At 37.3% G+C, this 16,817-nt stretch overlaps 2 protein-coding genes across 3 annotated transcripts in view; one reads left to right on the top strand and one right to left on the bottom strand.

The window, feature by feature from the left end:
- Positions 1-12,481, top strand: part of TRAPPC12 (trafficking protein particle complex subunit 12) — a 48,958-nt gene extending 36,477 nt beyond the window's left edge. For both annotated transcript variants that reach the window (XM_079297498.1, XM_079297499.1), the window contains exons 9-12: positions 5,043-5,141; positions 9,806-9,906; positions 10,683-10,770; positions 12,142-12,481. In XM_079297498.1, coding sequence (XP_079153624.1) covers positions 5,043-5,141; positions 9,806-9,906; positions 10,683-10,770; positions 12,142-12,384 — 531 coding nt within the window. In that variant the 3' untranslated portion in view covers positions 12,385-12,481. The remainder of the gene's footprint in view (positions 1-5,042; positions 5,142-9,805; positions 9,907-10,682; positions 10,771-12,141) is intronic.
- Positions 1-16,817, bottom strand: part of EIPR1 (EARP complex and GARP complex interacting protein 1) — a 242,999-nt gene that overhangs the window by 111,314 nt on the left and 114,868 nt on the right. The window lies entirely within an intron of this gene.

The following is a 16,817-nucleotide window of genomic DNA, read 5'->3' as shown; positions in this document are numbered from 1 at the left end:
CAGTTTTTGGGAATATCCCCAGACCATTCAAACATGCACCAGTACTGTAGTCATCTTCTCCACCTTCCAGAGTGTTCAGCATGGATCTATTCAAATACATTTTAAACACACTTTTGTAAGTTCTACCATGAACAATTATATTAATTTAATATGGTTTCACTCTTTTTGCTGTTGTATCATATATTTTAAAACTGCATTTGTTTTTATTCGAGTGTTTCAAGAAATGTAAGAAAAACCAACGATTTCTTTCTTCAAGTTAGCACCATCTATTGCCATCTAGTGACCACTTACAATATTGCAACACTGCTCCATTCCCAGGTACTGTTAGGTGATGGAATACCTTGGGCAAGTAGTTGATGATGATAAAAATAATAATAATAATAATAATAATTTATTAAAGTAAAAGTGTGTGACTTTGGTATGAAGAAAAAATACCCAACATATTATCTTACTTTTACTGACTCTTTCTTTGGCTAAAAAAACAAGATTTAACAGGGAACAGTCTTGTCAGGATTGACATCTGAAAATTTAAAAAAAAAAACCCACTTTGATTAGATGTTGGCCCAATAACGATTTAAATCTTCTTTCTTTATCTTCAACTCTTAATTAAGTTTATTTTATGTCATATCTTTTCTACATTACTTACCTGAATCAAAAAGTTATTTTCATGTAGTACAATGATTTTTGCCTTTTTAAATATGCCTCATTTGTTTCATAAACATCTTAAATTTTGAGATGGAGTGGTATATTATTTTGGAGGTAGTGAAGGCAAAGTGATTCACCCAGACACAGGAAATCAGTCATGTCTCCTACACCCTAGGAATATCTTTCCTAGGTACTGAACTCTGTTTGTTTGCTGTGTCCCTTTATCCATGTGACCAGTAACAGTTTGGTAGCAGTTCAAGGCAGTCTTTCTTTCCTGTTCATCTCACTTTCTTTATATAACCTTTCTTAAATAGGTTCTACTTTCTTTCTGTGCACCACTGTTTAACCAAATTACAAAGAAATGGTGGATCACAGTTGTATCAGTTGATGTCAAACAGCTTTCCCTTTTCCTGTGAACAAGCAGCAACTTAAGGAAAGATGTGGAAATACAGCAGGAGGAGAAGGGGAGACCATGGAACCTCTCACTGTAGACTTCCATTTACAAGAACTGTGGGTTTATGTCACTCACTATGAAAGCATTTACTCAATATAGCAGCATGAAGGGAATATTAATTTAACATACAGCTGATGACGTGCATTGTTTCATTTCAAAAGTCTATCTGCAAAATGCTTGTCACTTTACTAAATCACCATGGAGTGTCTTAAAAACTTTTAAAGTTTTTTTCATCTGAGCTAAAATCGCTTTTGACATTATCTTATCAAACTTCTGTCTCTCTAAGGAATAAACACTTAAGTATTTTCCATATATATTACAAATGCACTCTAATTAAAGGCACATTTTGTGCTTTTTAGTTTTCTTCAGTGTTGTTTTAGCTTTTGTAGAACTTGCCCTTCATAAAACAAAAGCATTAAAATTGATTTTCATCTGGGTATATAATACAATTAAAATGGTGCCAAGAAGGAAGTAACAGCTTGTGTTAGTGGCACAAGGGACTGATGCCTGAGGACTTTGGTTCCTCTATGATTTAAAGGAGTAAGACTGCATGAATCATCATGTCTTTTGCCTGAGTGCTGCAGTAGAGCTCTCTGGATTCACAGCACTGTGAATCTCTGCTTTCATAACCCTCCCACAACTGCACTAGATACAGAGGAAGGATAAGTTATCCCTGTCCTCTCTCCCCAGAACAAAGTATTTATGAACTGTCCACTCCTTGTAAGATAAGATTTTTAGTCTAAGGTTTCTTGAACTTACTCTGACTAAGAATTCTACACCTTATGATCATTTATATTTATTTCTAATTAAGTCCTTAGGGTGGTGATGAGGGAAATATGAAAATATGTAATGCAGTGACCATGAAGGGAAGCACAGTTATACTGTGGTACATTGAAGGAAAAACATACTCTAGCAAGCAGGTCCAATGGCTTTATAGAACTACTTTGGATTAGTATAAGTAATGTTAGCCCCAAGTTTTCATAATAAAAGAGGTATTGAGTTATAAAACAATAGGCTAATTCTCATTTAAATCCTAAATAGTGTAACTTCATACCTTCTTTTGGGATTTTTTTTTTTTTTTACTAAGGTATAGAAGACTGGAAGGCTCTTAATGTTTTTAAATTCAAGACCATGACAATATGTCAGCCCCATCTCAAAGTCTTAAGATCACAAGCTGTAGTCATTGGAGTTTTTACTGGCAATACTTAATATGTTTTAGTCCTCACAACCACACCTTGTATCAATCAAGACTTCACTCCTCAGAGGCAGTGTATTTATCATTCCATCAGACAATCTTTGTTGTATTATGCCACATTAGCAAAACTGTGAATGACAACAGACTTTTAGTAAGTGAGACCAAATATCATCTATTTTACTATGTGCTCCATGAGAAGGAGCTGTCAGATAAGATGCCTCTATAACCCACCACAGAATAGTATCATTCTGTATCACAGGTAATATATTCAGGAAATCTTCTCTAATGCTTTCATTGTAGTGTGGTGAGAATAATAAATGCATATTAAACTCACTGTGGGATCCACAGGTGACCACAGAATGAGGTTGTATTTAGAATTAAGATGTTTCACAGTTTCATCCTGGGGCCATCCTTGCTTTTGCCTTTGGGTCCCTATTCCAAGTTTTTTATGCCTGCCTAACACAGTTATACTCCGTGATCAATTAAGTCCTTTACTAAGAGCTGTAATAATGAAAATTGAAGTTTTCCTAAATCATAAATTTGTGAAAAATTATGGTTGCTTTAATTTCATCATATTTGAGTTGTGAATGATAAATACAGCAGTATTTGTAATATAAATATACTTGTGAATGTAGTATGCTGGTTTTCCTCTGAACTCTTTATTATTATCAACAACAAGTATGAACTTGTCATGGCACATTAGCATTGTAATAAATTCTGAATGTTAATAATCAGTTGTTCAGAATTAATCATTGTACACACAGCATGTAAGTTGTTTGCAAAAGAAAGGTCCTGCAGAGGGTTTTCCTGGGCTAACTCATCTCCTACTATTACAGGACATGTAATTTCTCTCATATGCAGGTCAGACTCCAAAGACTTACCTTGACTTTTTGTGTGTATGAAACAATATGTTTCAAAGAGAATGTTTTGGGTCAGGAGAGACCTTTAGTCTAACCTACACCTGCCATGTGCTGGCACCTCTTCAACTGGATTGGATTACTGAGAGCAAGAACCAATCTGACCAATGTTTGCAGGGATAGAGGATCCTCCATACCTCTGGGTAACCAGTTCTAGTGTTTCATTGCCCTCATTGCAAAAAATTAATTCCTTATATCTAGTTTAAATCAACCCTCTTTTCAGTTTAAAACCATTACCCCTTGTTGTACCACAGCAGGCTCTGATGTATAAGGTGAAAGGCTGCAATGAGGTCTCCCCAGAGCTTTTTCTTCTTCAGGCTGAACAATCCTAATTCTCTCAGCCTTCCTTCTTGAGAAATGTTCCAGCCCTCTGACCGTTTTTGTTGCCCTCTTCTGGACCTGCTCCATTCATGTGTTTCTTGTGCTGAGGACTTCAGAACTAGATACAGATTTTGCTCCTTTTAAGTGCATCCCTAGGAAACTAAATTCATTACACCTGGGGAACATTGCTTCCTTCAACCAAGCAGGAGATGAAGAAAAAAAACCTTTACTAGTAGCTGTGATCACATTATGGACAAGTTAAATGGATCACACTAGGGACAAGTTAAATGAGTACTATAATTTGACTAAGAATAATGGTAGGGCAGAGAGAATCCCAAGATGTCTGCATAGTTTTGTAAGATTATTCTCTGTTCTCCTTTGCTTTCTAATGCCCACCACAATTCTTGTATTGACTTGAAGGGCAGGAATGTTGGGAAGCACCAAAGTGTTCCAGCACAGAGTCCTCAGCCTTTGCTTGGCCTGGCCCTTGTAAGCAAAGGCAAGGTGTTCTCTGCCTCTGCTGACGTTTTTCCAGGCTGCAGCAACTGAGGCTGGCACAGCCCTGGGCCAGTGGACATTCCTACAGCTACAGCCTGTCTCAGCAGAGAGCATGGGCAGTGCCTCTCACCTCTGCCTGCCAGAGCATGTGGCCAGGCTCTGAAAGTCATGTCCTGTCAAGGTCACTGAATTACTGCAGTTCAACCATGCAACAGCTGAACTGCAGGAACCAGTCACACGGGCATTTCTTCCCAGTGGGAAATGGGACCCATTTGTTTAATCTTGTCGCTGGTCCTTAGCTGGAGGGCATACTGGAATTCCATCTTGAGTGGGCAGATCTCAACGCTGCCAGTATAGTGTCACTTGCAAAGCTTTCTGGAGATCAGAGCTAGTCCTTCCCTCATTTAGTTTTAGCCCAAATACATTTTCTGTTTAGATTTTTTTACGCAGTAAAAAACGCAACAGTTTGGGTGGAGGAAAGGAAAATGTCTTGTTTCCCTTGGTAGTAGTGCTAGTTTGTCATCTGAAGATGTGCAGGAATTGCAGTTTCTGTCATGTGATGTTTTTCACAAGAGCATGTGCACAGGCACTTCACAAAGCTTTGGAATATGGTTTGTTAAAACATGTAAATTATACACATATTTGGAACATGAGACACTTCTCAAGTATTTATACCCCCAGTCACACAGAAGGTGCTTGACTTTCATCCTAAATCATAATCTAAGATGAAGAGTAAGTGTTCAGAGGTTTAGTTTGTAGCATTTAGCTACAAAAAGAATATGATCCTGTAAAAAAATACATTAAAAAAAAGATCCCCTGTGTATGCAGTTCCAGTATAACTGAGACCAGTGTAGTCAGCTACTAGTACTACTTACAGTGATTGATAGAAATTCTGTCCCACTGACAAGGTGCAAATACTTTAATTCCGTTGGACTATGTCTTTACAAAGAAGGTGACACAAAGGCTGAAGTATTCTGAGCTTAAATCCCTGATTGTTGCTTTTTACCCTTAGGACTACGTGCTGGCTGTAGATGCTTACCACTCTGTCATCAAATATTACCCACAGCAAGAGCCTCAGTTGCTGAGTGGAATTGGAAGGATTTTCCTTCAGGTATGCATTTTATTCTGAATTTGCTAGGTGATACTGCTGTTGATAGCTATGTAGAGAATAATCACTGCTGTTTTTGTAGAGCATATGTAAAATTGTAGAGGTAGTGCTCAAAACAAAAACTGTTCTACCATGTCATTTTAGGTACAATTAGGCAGTGTGAAACACCTATGTCCATGTAACTGTATTTAATGATAAATAAAAATAGATGTATTTTTATTTTTCAGAAAACGATGTTACTTAGCTCTCATTTTTAAAATTTTTAGTATTTCACAGATTCTTTGCAGTTCTTTCATATTTCTGATACTAATAATTCAAACTTTTCCTCTTTTATCTACTTCTGCTGTTAATGATAAGTCTAATTTTGAATTGTCAAGTATTTACAAATGATCTTGTTTGTGACATTCCTGTCATAAAATTATATTGAAATTGAATCATTTAATACACAATTATTAACACTGCTTGCTTGAAATCATGGAATGTCATTCAAATTCAATTACGGAATTTCAGTTCTCAGCAGGAGCATGGTTTCACAATGTGTTAGACAGGTCTGTCTTTAAAAGTCTCTAGTTTAAAGTGGATCTCTATCACTGTGGAGTGATATTGGCTGCGTGCATTAATTATTACCTAAATTGGGAACATAATAATTATGCATATTAAAGAACGGTACTGTAAATATGCAAAATACTAAAGGCAGTGCAAGTTTATTAATAGTTCTGGTCTTACTGGGAAAATGACTGGGTCTGTTAACTGCCACTGCCTTTCTGACAAGAGTGACTGCCATGATGTCACACCCAAAGTCTGTTTGTCATTCCATTTACTATGAAGAAATTTTCATTCCCATGAGGAAAGCATCTTGTAATTTACAGAATCATTTGAAATCACTGACCTCCACAATGCTGGCTTTGACAACAGGGCTCCAGTTCCAAGGGGTTTTACTGTAAGATCTGGACATAGCAAAAAGGGTTATGAGGAGTCCTTGATATTTTCATGTGACCTAGATAGAAGTTAAAAAGAAGAATTTCTAAATGCAAATGTTTTTCTTTCTTCTAGCACCTTAAGGAGATAAGATTTTATTGCTTGGTTTGTTGTCTTTTTCTGTGACAAAATGTTGAGCTCTGTGTTGGGGATACTAGTGCAACAGATGCATGATTTTGATATATTAAGAGAAGTAGGCAGTGTCCAGGTAATCAAAATTAAGCCATTTGAATTAAAGAAAAATAAATGTATTGCAGTCCTGGGCATCATCATTTTGGTAAGATCATTCTGTGGTAAGTGTGCACTCTTGACAAGGCACTCTATGGGAAAAACTAAAATATCTTTCAAGTAATACAGAACAGCAATTTTCTCATATTCAAATGTCACAACTTCTCAAAAACAAGTAGTAATTCCCAAATAACCCAGACTGTGCTGCTAACTTTGAACATTTACCAAGAGAGGTGTAAGGCAGCCAGATTCCAGTTGCTTACGAGTCACAGCCACTGTTTGACAGTAGACATCATGCATATGAAACAAAGCAATAAAGTACAATAAAGTGTAATTCAGGAGTTTAACAGAAAAAAGTTGCAACCTTTTTCATCATGTAAGACTTTGCTTTATTTATTTATTTTGCTTTGATTTAATTTTTCTGCATTAAATTGAGCTAACTAGTCTAAGGCATAATGTCCTCTTTATCTTCACATGTAAGTGGAACATAGGGAGGTCTAGATCTGATGTACAGCCTTTGGCTGTTGCCTTAAAAAGTGGGAAATGGGAATTATAGAAGTGCAGAATGGAGGAAAAGACAGAGGCTATCACAAAGAAATTTTCATAAGGACTGTAATTCTTTCAGCAGTCACTTGACCTGTAAAACAGAAATTCACATGAAATAGAGAAACACTGAATACATTTTAGTCTCTAGGATTATATTGTGTAGCTCTCACTAGCTGACATATCTAAAATTTCCATTTGAATAAGCACATTAAGAAAAAATTTTAAAAGCTGCCTGACTTTAGCTTCTGCAATAAATTGCTGAAAAACTGAGTCAAAAGCAACAAAAAATTTCTAGAAGAAAGATAATCTTGGTTTCCAAACAAACAACAAAATTAACCACATAGTATATTGTAGGCTCCTTGTTAGAGAATATGATTATTTGAGGTTAACAGTAGAATTTCCATTTTCATTTGATGTGCTAATTATTATTAGATACTGAAGTTATACTTCCTGAACTAAGTTACATATGTGATAAAGTGATAAGTGAATAAGTGACAGAGATCACTTAAATTGGTTAAATTACTTTAATCACTAATTAAAACTAGTTATTTATTTTAAATTATCTTTCCCACCAAAAAAATTAAAAACTAAACTGTTTCCCCTCTGTGGGAAAATGAGATTTAAGAGTGTGGCATGTTTGCTGAGAAGATACAAGATGCTGCTAAGAAATCAGAACTATTCATGGTCACAAATAATGTGTGATTAGTACCAAAGCGTACTAGATTTGGACTCATCAAGCTCCCAGGAGAACAAACTGGTTTAGAAATTGATTGTTCTCATGGTTAAGGGATTCCCAGGCTAAAAATACTCAAGGACAGATTCATTTATGCTTTGCCAGCATTATCCTCCAGTTAAATGTAATTATTTTCTTGGTGGTTTACATCTGCAGTGGGATTTATAGAGAGAAGTTCTATCCTTTGTTATTATATCTGAATGTATGATATTTTAGAATGAATAATACTCATTTTGAGTCCAGTTACATCTGGAAGAAATGCATCTGTTTCGTTAGAAAAAGACTATTAACAGGTATTTCAGAAATGTTTGGTAGATTACCAGTAGCATCTTTGACTGCAGTCTTCAATTGGATCATGTCCTAAATGTAAAGAAGAATAATTTCCTTATGTTGACAAGGGGTAAATCTTGTGGTTAGAGGTGAAGCAGTTAGTGGTGTTAGTAGGGCTGTGGGTACTGCCATTGTGATATTCCCATAAGCAAATTGGGAAGAAATGTAGATGAAGCCTTCACATGGATGGATGTTTGCTGTCTCTGAAAAGTGCAGTTGGAAAGTCATTTGCTGATGACTAGAAGTCATTGCTAGATGATGTTTTCCACAAGGATCTCTTTAGGGTTTGTGGTGTTTGTATCTTTTTTTTAGGTAGTATTTGTATGATGAAATGTGAAGCATGCTTGTAAAGTGTACAGATGATGCCAAGCTGGGAGTGGTACAGATACTATGAAGGGCAGGATCAGAAAATGCAAAATAATTTTGACAAGTTGAGTAGCTGAAATGTTAAATTGGCTTTGATTCAAACAGCAAAGACTGGGAGTAATATACAAATACAAAATGAGAAGCAACAACAAGCCTATTTCCTGCAGAAAGGAAATAGACTGAGAGTAGAAAACTACACAAGGGTAAACAAATTGGACTTCCAGATCCTTGGTGTAAGAAAAATTCATATTCACATGTGAGCCATAATGTTTCAGCATTATCTATGAGAAAGGGATAAAACATTGATTAGCCTGAAAATTTATTCTCATTCTAGAAAAGGAAGAAAAATTTTTCAAGTATGCAAAAAACTGTAAAAAAAGAACCATTGTACATTCTCTCCTACCATTATGGACAGAACAAAAAGCTGAGATAAAAAGTGCAATAAGATAGAAGGCATTTTCTAATGCTAGGGCATTTTAAGAATTCTGGATTAAGTTTCCTAAGAAGACTTAGATGTGTAATATGCACCATCTGAGAACATTAAGGAAACTTCAATACATTTGTCACAAACGTTTTTCATACTGTTCCTAAACAAATGGGTGGTCTCTTGAGGGCCCCCTTAAATTTCCTCACCTGAGGACTGCCTGGTTTCCATGGCTTTATGCTTCTGAACTAGTTTAATTTTACTCCTTTTGATATATTCTGATAGATTTATTTTGCCCAGTAGTAAGTTTTCATCTTCTTCCATCTCTCCAGCATGAAAAACATGCTGCTAACTTATTTTCCAAATAAGTGGCCTTCCTCAAGTATTTTTTTCATCTCAAAGAGCAATGTGTGTGACACACATTTAGGTGAAATACCCCTTCCTTTTTAGAAATCCCCTTCCAATCCAATCTCCCATCCAATATGTACTTTTTTATGCCAGTTTTCAAATCTCTTTCCTTCATCCTGCTCAACTCACTCTTCAATGTTTTTTCAATCTGCAAATGGACCATCTTCCCAATATCCTCAGTGGCCCATTGTACTGGAGTTGTTTTCTGACATGTGGTGTGATGCACTGAAGTTGCCTGGTGGCCCCTGACTGTGACCCAGAGGCTGTGGGTTGACCAGGTGGGGGTCCTGTGCTACCTACAAGGCCACTGGTGTCTGTCTTCTCTTCCTGTGGACTAATGCCCCATCTCATTGGAAGTAAAGGAGCTAAATGAGTATATGGGGGTCCCTGCCCTGCAGTCCATGAGAGCTCCACAGCCCCCAGCTGAGAAACTGCCTTGGGCAAACTGAACGTGCTTTTGGGGTGCTTTTTATTACCTTAACATGGCTCTTCAAATACAGTGTTTGGTAACAGGTGTTACCCAGTCACCTTGGTGTAAAGAGATTGCTAATGGACTTTGATATGTATATATGCTTTTGTGTCCTTACAAGATACAATCAGGATGTAGCTTTTTTCTTCTTATTGTAATGACTTACTTATGATTTTTCTGTCTAGATTGGAGACATAAAAACTGCAGAAAAATACTTTCAGGATGTTGAGAAAGCAGCTCACAAATTGGATGGACTACAGAGCCAAATTATGGTTTTAATGAACAGGTAGATAATTTAATAGCTAAATAAAACTCCTTAAAATGCAGTTCTAAAAGTATGCAAGGTGATTGTTAAACTACCCGTGAGACAATCCTGTTCTCTTTCTCTCTTCTGTGGGACTTCATCTGTCATAAGTGAGACTGAATGGCATACAGATTCAGGAGATCTCTGTAACTTGGAACAGTTGTATTATCCTGCATTGAAACTGCAGTCTTTTAGTTGATTTTACAAAGCTTTTTCTCATTCTTTCAGGCACTGCATATTTTCACTGTGGTTTTTTCAATATACATTTACATAAATAACTCTTAGGAGAGGAGAAGTTATTTTGGGCAGTTATCCTACAATCAGATCTGTCAGGAAAGTATCACCCAGTAGCTTCAAAGGATGCTTGAACACACAGTAGTAAATAGAGCTGTGTGATGGGAGACTCACTTTGCAATGGTTAGCACATTGGCTTAATATAAGATACTATTCAAAAGTGCTCTGAAAAATATATGGCTGATTTCATGAAGAGAAATCATTCTGGGAAGAGAGTATCTGCATTTAAATTAATAAAAACACAATGAAGACTGTTGCTTTTGTAGGCAGAAAATACAATAGCTGAGTGATCCAAGTTGTCATTCCATTTGTCTGTAAATCAGTGTCTCCACACTGTGAAGAACAAATGTCAGAAACTCTCACATCTGTAACAGAAAAAATAAAAAATGGCATCCATTCTTTTTTAAATGTATTACCTTGGGTTTTTAAGGAGAACTCATTTATATATGTCACTTACTTTCTAGAGCATTTCTCCACCTTGGTCAGAATAATTTTGCAGAAGCTCATCGATTTTTCACAGAAATTTTAAGGATCGACTCATCAAATGCTGTGGTAAATCTTCAAATTACTGCATATATAATGAACGCCTAAATTATTCTCATAATACTTCATGCATGGATTTAATTAGTACCCAGAGTATTCTCAGAGCTTTACAGAAAAATGTGGCATGTGTGTCAAAAGGTTTTCAGTATACATAAGGGAAATGGGATGGGAAATTAAGAACCAGTCTGTATGAAGGGCGTGAATACTTAGGCATGCATGTAGAAATTCCAAGACACTCTTCTTTTATGAGATCTTTGCAAAAGTACTTTTTTTTGCACTCACTGTTTTTAGCAAAGACTTGCATGTCAGAAAAAGAAACGGCAGCTGCCAACATGTATAAAATTAACTTGATTTCACACAACATTTAAGGATATTGTAATTCTAAGCATGAAATTTTTAACACATTGCATATCAGAGCCTTGGGTTCCTGTCACAAACTGAGATCAAAGAGCTGTTTATTTACCTTTGGGTAAATACACCTGGCAGTTTTCAGTGCATGGTCATGTAAGAGTGTTCCTGAGAAGTCAGACATCTTACCCCCAGTAATCTGCTCCAAGGCCATTTACAGACTGAATGGACTGAGTTCAAGGAACATGTGAATTGCATTATTTTGCAGGCAATAAAATTGTGTGTATTATAAATCACACAAGATCAGTAAGGTTTTCTGAATTGACAGAAAAATATTTTTTCTAAAAGACCATGTTCTTCCTTTATCTGCAGCTTTCAGAAAATATGAAAGTTTTTGGTGCTAAACATGTTATATCACTTTGTACTGTTCCTGTACAATATCTTTCAGTAACTCATAAAACCTGTGTTGTATGGTAAGGAAAATGGAACCTGACTTGATCATTTATTATGTATTTAGACTGCCCAATCTGCTAGATTTAGTTGAAGTCAGTTGTAGATGCTTTTGTGATAAGAAAGAATCTTCCTGTTCTTATGTGAACATGAAAGCCAGAGAGAGAGAAAAACACTTCTGAAAATATTGTGAAGTATTTTTTTTTTAAATCTATGAAAATTACTGCATGTAGAGACTCATATGGTTTCTGAAATTTGTTTCACTTGGCTTTCAGAATTAACTGACTAATGTCCTATACTATTTGTATTTCATTTTGGACTCTGTCTTTTAGAGTTTCAGCTCTTAGAAGTCAGCAGGTTGTACTGGCAGAGGGTAAATTGACAATTATAAGAAGAAAAGAATAGCATTATATAATCAATTATATATTTTAGTTTTGTGCATGCAGAATAGTAATTCTTAGCACACAGTAAATGTGTTGGAACTGCAGATGCTACACTTCTTTTCCTTCTCTCTCATCACTTGTAAATGCATACATATATATATATTTATAAACTATTTATTTGCAATATGTTTTTCACTAGGCTAACAACAATGCTGCTGTTTGTCTTCTCTACCTGGGGAAACTGAAGGATTCCCTCCGGCAGTTGGAAGGAATGGTTCAGCAGGACCCTCAGCACTACCTTCATGAGAGTGTCCTCTTCAACCTGACTACTATGTATGAACTGGAGTCATCTCGCAGTATGCAGAAGAAGCAGGCACTTCTAGAGGCTGTAGCTGTCAAAGAGGGTGATAGCTTTAATACTCAGTGTCTCAAGTTAGGATAGATCATTTCCAACTAATTTTTCCAGCAAGGCTGATTTTTTAAATTGTATATACTGTCACCAATGTGTAAATGTGAAATAAAATCTATTCAATTATGAATATTCAGTGGCATTACTACAGAACCTGTCATCTCTAACAGGCCTGTCATTGCAAAGACTTTGTGCTGACTTAGAACCAGCTTCATCCCTACAGGTCTGTTACTGTCCAGTTATTCCTCATTACAGTGCACTATCATATCTATTATATATATGCACAATCAACTACTCAGATTCTTTTATGAGAAAAACTGAATTTAACCTCATGTTGTCTTGGCGATTTTTCAGTAGTCAATGAGCAAGCCACATGAGCTTATTTCATCAGCTAGGAGTTGGCAGAATATCAGTACGTGTGTTACAGAAATTCTGAATGCACCTCCCTTAATTTGCTTCTACTGCGTGTGCTTCATTTGTCCCCATCAGACTCCTGAATATAATACCTTTGTGTGTCTGTGGCTGTCAGAGGAGGCTGCTTGATAACCACCATTCAGAGTCACAGCATGGCTGAGGTTGGGAGGAATTGCTGGAGGCCATCTGGTCCTAGTCCCAGTAGCACAGGGACATGTCCAAGAGCATGTGAGGGAGTCCTAGAGTCCTGCACAGTGTCAGTTTCCCACAGTATGAGGGACTGTACTAAATTATCTCCCTGTACTTTGGTTTTGTGTTACTACTAAATCTTTCAGATTGAAACATGGATTCTGCAGAGCTGCTCCACTCTGGCATTCTGCTGGGTAGAGAAAGGAGCAGTGCCAGTTGGAGTGGAAACACTGTGGATTCCAGCTCAGTTCCTCTCCCATCATAAAGCAAAAACACTGAGCACAAAGTGTTTCCCAGGGAAAATGATGCAGAGCCTGAGGCAGAGGTATCTAAGGGTTAGACCACACAAAGTGGAAGCAAATGGGGTTCAGAACACAAGGCAGTTATCAGTGATGCAGCAGTATCAGCATACACTGATTTTGGCATCCCTCAGAACACAGATTTTTGGAATCACAGTACTGCTGTGATACCAGTGTATTTCACATCTCTGCCTACATTTATCCCTTCATCTGTACTGTAAAGATTCGATGCAGATGCTCCCACTCATACATGAACACAATATATGCATCTGTTCATAGGGGTGTTCTATTGTTTGAGATTTAATGCTTAGCAATTGAACTAGTTTCTTGTCATAAATCACTGCCATAGGACAATTTTATAAATGTGTTACATTTTTTAATACCATATCCATCAATTAATTCTCACTCCCTTTAAATACCCCAACTTGTATTTTTCAGTAACCAATAACTCATTTTTATGCTTGCCTATCTGGAGATACTGTACAGGGGCCAAACAGTTGTCCTCAAAAATCAGGTTGTTTTAAAGCTTCTGCAGTCTAGACATGCAGAGACATAAGGATGCTGCAAAGTCACTAGTCATCTGAAAAGACATTAGCCTACAGCTTACACAGAAACAGAATTTTCTCCATTTTTACAATATATTTCTGCTTGACAGGCCATACTTGTACACTGAAACAACAACAAGTTGTGTACCAATCAACTGAAAAAAAATGAAAGTAGTTGGTATTTCTGTTTCTGACTTGGCCTCTAGGTTGAACAGCTGGATCTGAATTAATCTTGTGCAGCACCTGCGTAGACTTGTCCTGAGATGCCACTACTAAACTCAAAAATTTAATATTCAGCACCACCTGCTTCAGCTGGGCTTAAACACCATAACTTTATTGAGTATCAAAATAGTAAATTAGAAGTAGTTATATTGGTATTTATAAGGTTTTACATTTGTTTTAATTGCTGACAGGATTTTAGACAAGGTTTAACAACAACTGGACAGATTCTCAGTTTATATTGATAACTGAGTTGAAATCACTGTAATTTTCATTTTGTTACAGCTGTTAATCTGATCAGGTATGTTACTCCCTGTACTCTTTTGTTTTTTATTCTAGTAGTATATTTTCTCTAGCAGTGGTCCCTTTTCTTGGGCATGTGGTTTCTTTGGAGGTAAAAAGAACTCCTGGTTTGTGACCACCATTGTTCTCAAAGATGCTGAGAGCACTGAACAATTTGCCACAACATCTAGTGATAGGACAAGGGGCAACAGTTTTAAACTAAAAAAGAATAGGTTTAGCTTAGACACAAGGAAAATATTCCTGTTGGTGTGGCACTGGAATAATTTGCCCAGAGAGACTCCCCATCCTTGGATGCATTCAAGACAAAGACTAGATGGGTTTTAAGCCATCTGTTACAGTGGAAGATCTGCGCCCTTGGAGAGGGTTGAACTAGATGAGCTTCAAAGGCCCTTTCCAACCCAAGCTATCTGTAATCCCCATTAATTTTTTTTTACAATAATACGTAAAATAATACAAAAGAGATTCACATACATTTAGATGGAAGTGTCATGTTGTATTGTTGTACTGTTGCCTACACTTTCAGGTTCCAATGCTAAATGAAAGTAACATGATCCGTCATCATCCAGCATGCTGAAGCCACTTGCCTCTACAACTGAAGTGAAACTCTTCCTTTTTGGTTCTCTAGTGCCTGATACTGCACATGTAAATGACAGTCTTTATCCTGATCAGCAGAGAATAAAAATTTATTATTCTAGTCAAATAACCATTATAAAAAAAAACCACTCTGAAAACAAAATCCCCTGTTCTCCAAATTTTTCTACAGTCTAATTTGTGTGTGTTACTACATAGGTCTCATTTCAGCATATTTGCTGTGTTCTTATTAGTAGAAGCTTTTTACTCAGATAAAATGCCATTAGAGGAGACTTGGACTGGGTGACCTCTAAGCTCAGCGAGCCATTAAACAAGTGACAGCCTGGTAGACTTGCAGAATAATTAAAATTTAAATGCAAAGGCATACTATCACTGCTGGATGTATGCAAATTGTTAGCTGCTTATGAAATGCAGGCAAGACTCAGTGTCACTTTGTGGTTTGGATTTAACATACATACAACTCAAGTATTCAGCTTCCCTAAATTCTCCCTGTTACACATCTGAACGCTGTATATGATGTTAAAACATTAAAGCTAAGGACAAACTTTATCCTCAAAACACTAATTACATCAGGCAATCCTGTTAAATTCAATGATTTCAGCTGAATTTAAAGAGGGTTCCTGGTGTAAATGAGGGCAGAGCTCAGTTCTAAAACACAGCATGCATATGTCATCTGGCTAAGTGAGAAAAGCTGTGGAAAGCAGAGCCTGAATGCACTGATTGTTGTATTCAAATCTTAAAGCTTAATGTGCCTTAACAGAAGTTTTGCATTTAAATTCCCACTTTTATTAAAAGAGGAGAAAAGAAGCTGTACTTCAGACATTCAGATAATTACATTATGCACAGAGACTCTGATCCTCAAAAGAACTTGAGCATCTCTCTGGCATTTCTAATGCCTAACTGCAGTTCAGGTGATAATGGCATCCCCTCCCCAGCTGGTCACTGACGTTTTCCTGGTGCCTCAGTTCTCAGACTGGACACATTGAGTGTTCCCCAAAGGCACGTGCAGATATGCCTGAAGCTCCACAATGGACTTCAGCCAGTGTACTGGAAAGGATGTCATTCCTTCACCTACCCCATCCTTCACACAGCAGGAGTGCTCTGCACAAGCTGGATGAGCTCAGTGACCTGGTGAGAACTCACAGCCAGCTAACGCCCTCTTCAGACTCATCTTCATCCTGAGGCTTTCAGCATGAGGATGTGCTGGGAATTACCTGCCCGGGGAGGCTGCTGGGCTTTCTGCACTACAGGCCTAATAAGAGGTGCACAGACAGCCCCTCTGTGAAGCCTTTGCTGCAGGTGTATTGCAAATCCACTCTGAGAGGGGGATAAGCAGGTGTGATCTCTGTGCAGCTAAGTTCTGTTTCTCTCCTTTGTCAGCTGACACTTAACATGTGCTGGAGCCATCTGAAAGAGAAGTGCAGGATGTGTGGTACTGCCATGACCAGCTGCAGTGAGAAACACACATTCCCTCTCTGCTTCAACTTGCAACCAAGCAACGTGGCAAAATGGGACTGAAGCATCAAATACAGATGTAAATGTATTTCAGACAGGCAGACCCACAGCAGGCAGGGTCAACTTCTCTGAGGCTGCTCAGGTAGCAATTTATATTGCTGCTGTCCTGAGCAGAAGCCAGGGAAGTTAATGATGTTAAAACAGAGTGAGTTTATCCAGTACCTCACAACTATAAGAGTTCAAAGGAAGATGCCATCCACTTCTTTCATCCTGCTTTCTACCCATTTAATTAAACATTGAGGAAGGAATTTTCTTACCAGTGAGGTACCTTACAATGTAAGAACCTGCACAGACTTTCTGGCATTTTAACAGCAGTTGCATAGTGCTGGATGCAAACAAGCCCCAGCATTAACTTTCAGGAAATGGTAACAGAAAGCTGCTTTCCCACTTG

This window comes from Erithacus rubecula (genome assembly GCF_903797595.1).
Source record: "Erithacus rubecula genome assembly, chromosome: 2".
Classification (NCBI taxonomy): Eukaryota; Metazoa; Chordata; class Aves; order Passeriformes; family Muscicapidae; genus Erithacus; species Erithacus rubecula.
This window is presented reverse-complemented; position numbering and strand designations above follow the sequence as displayed.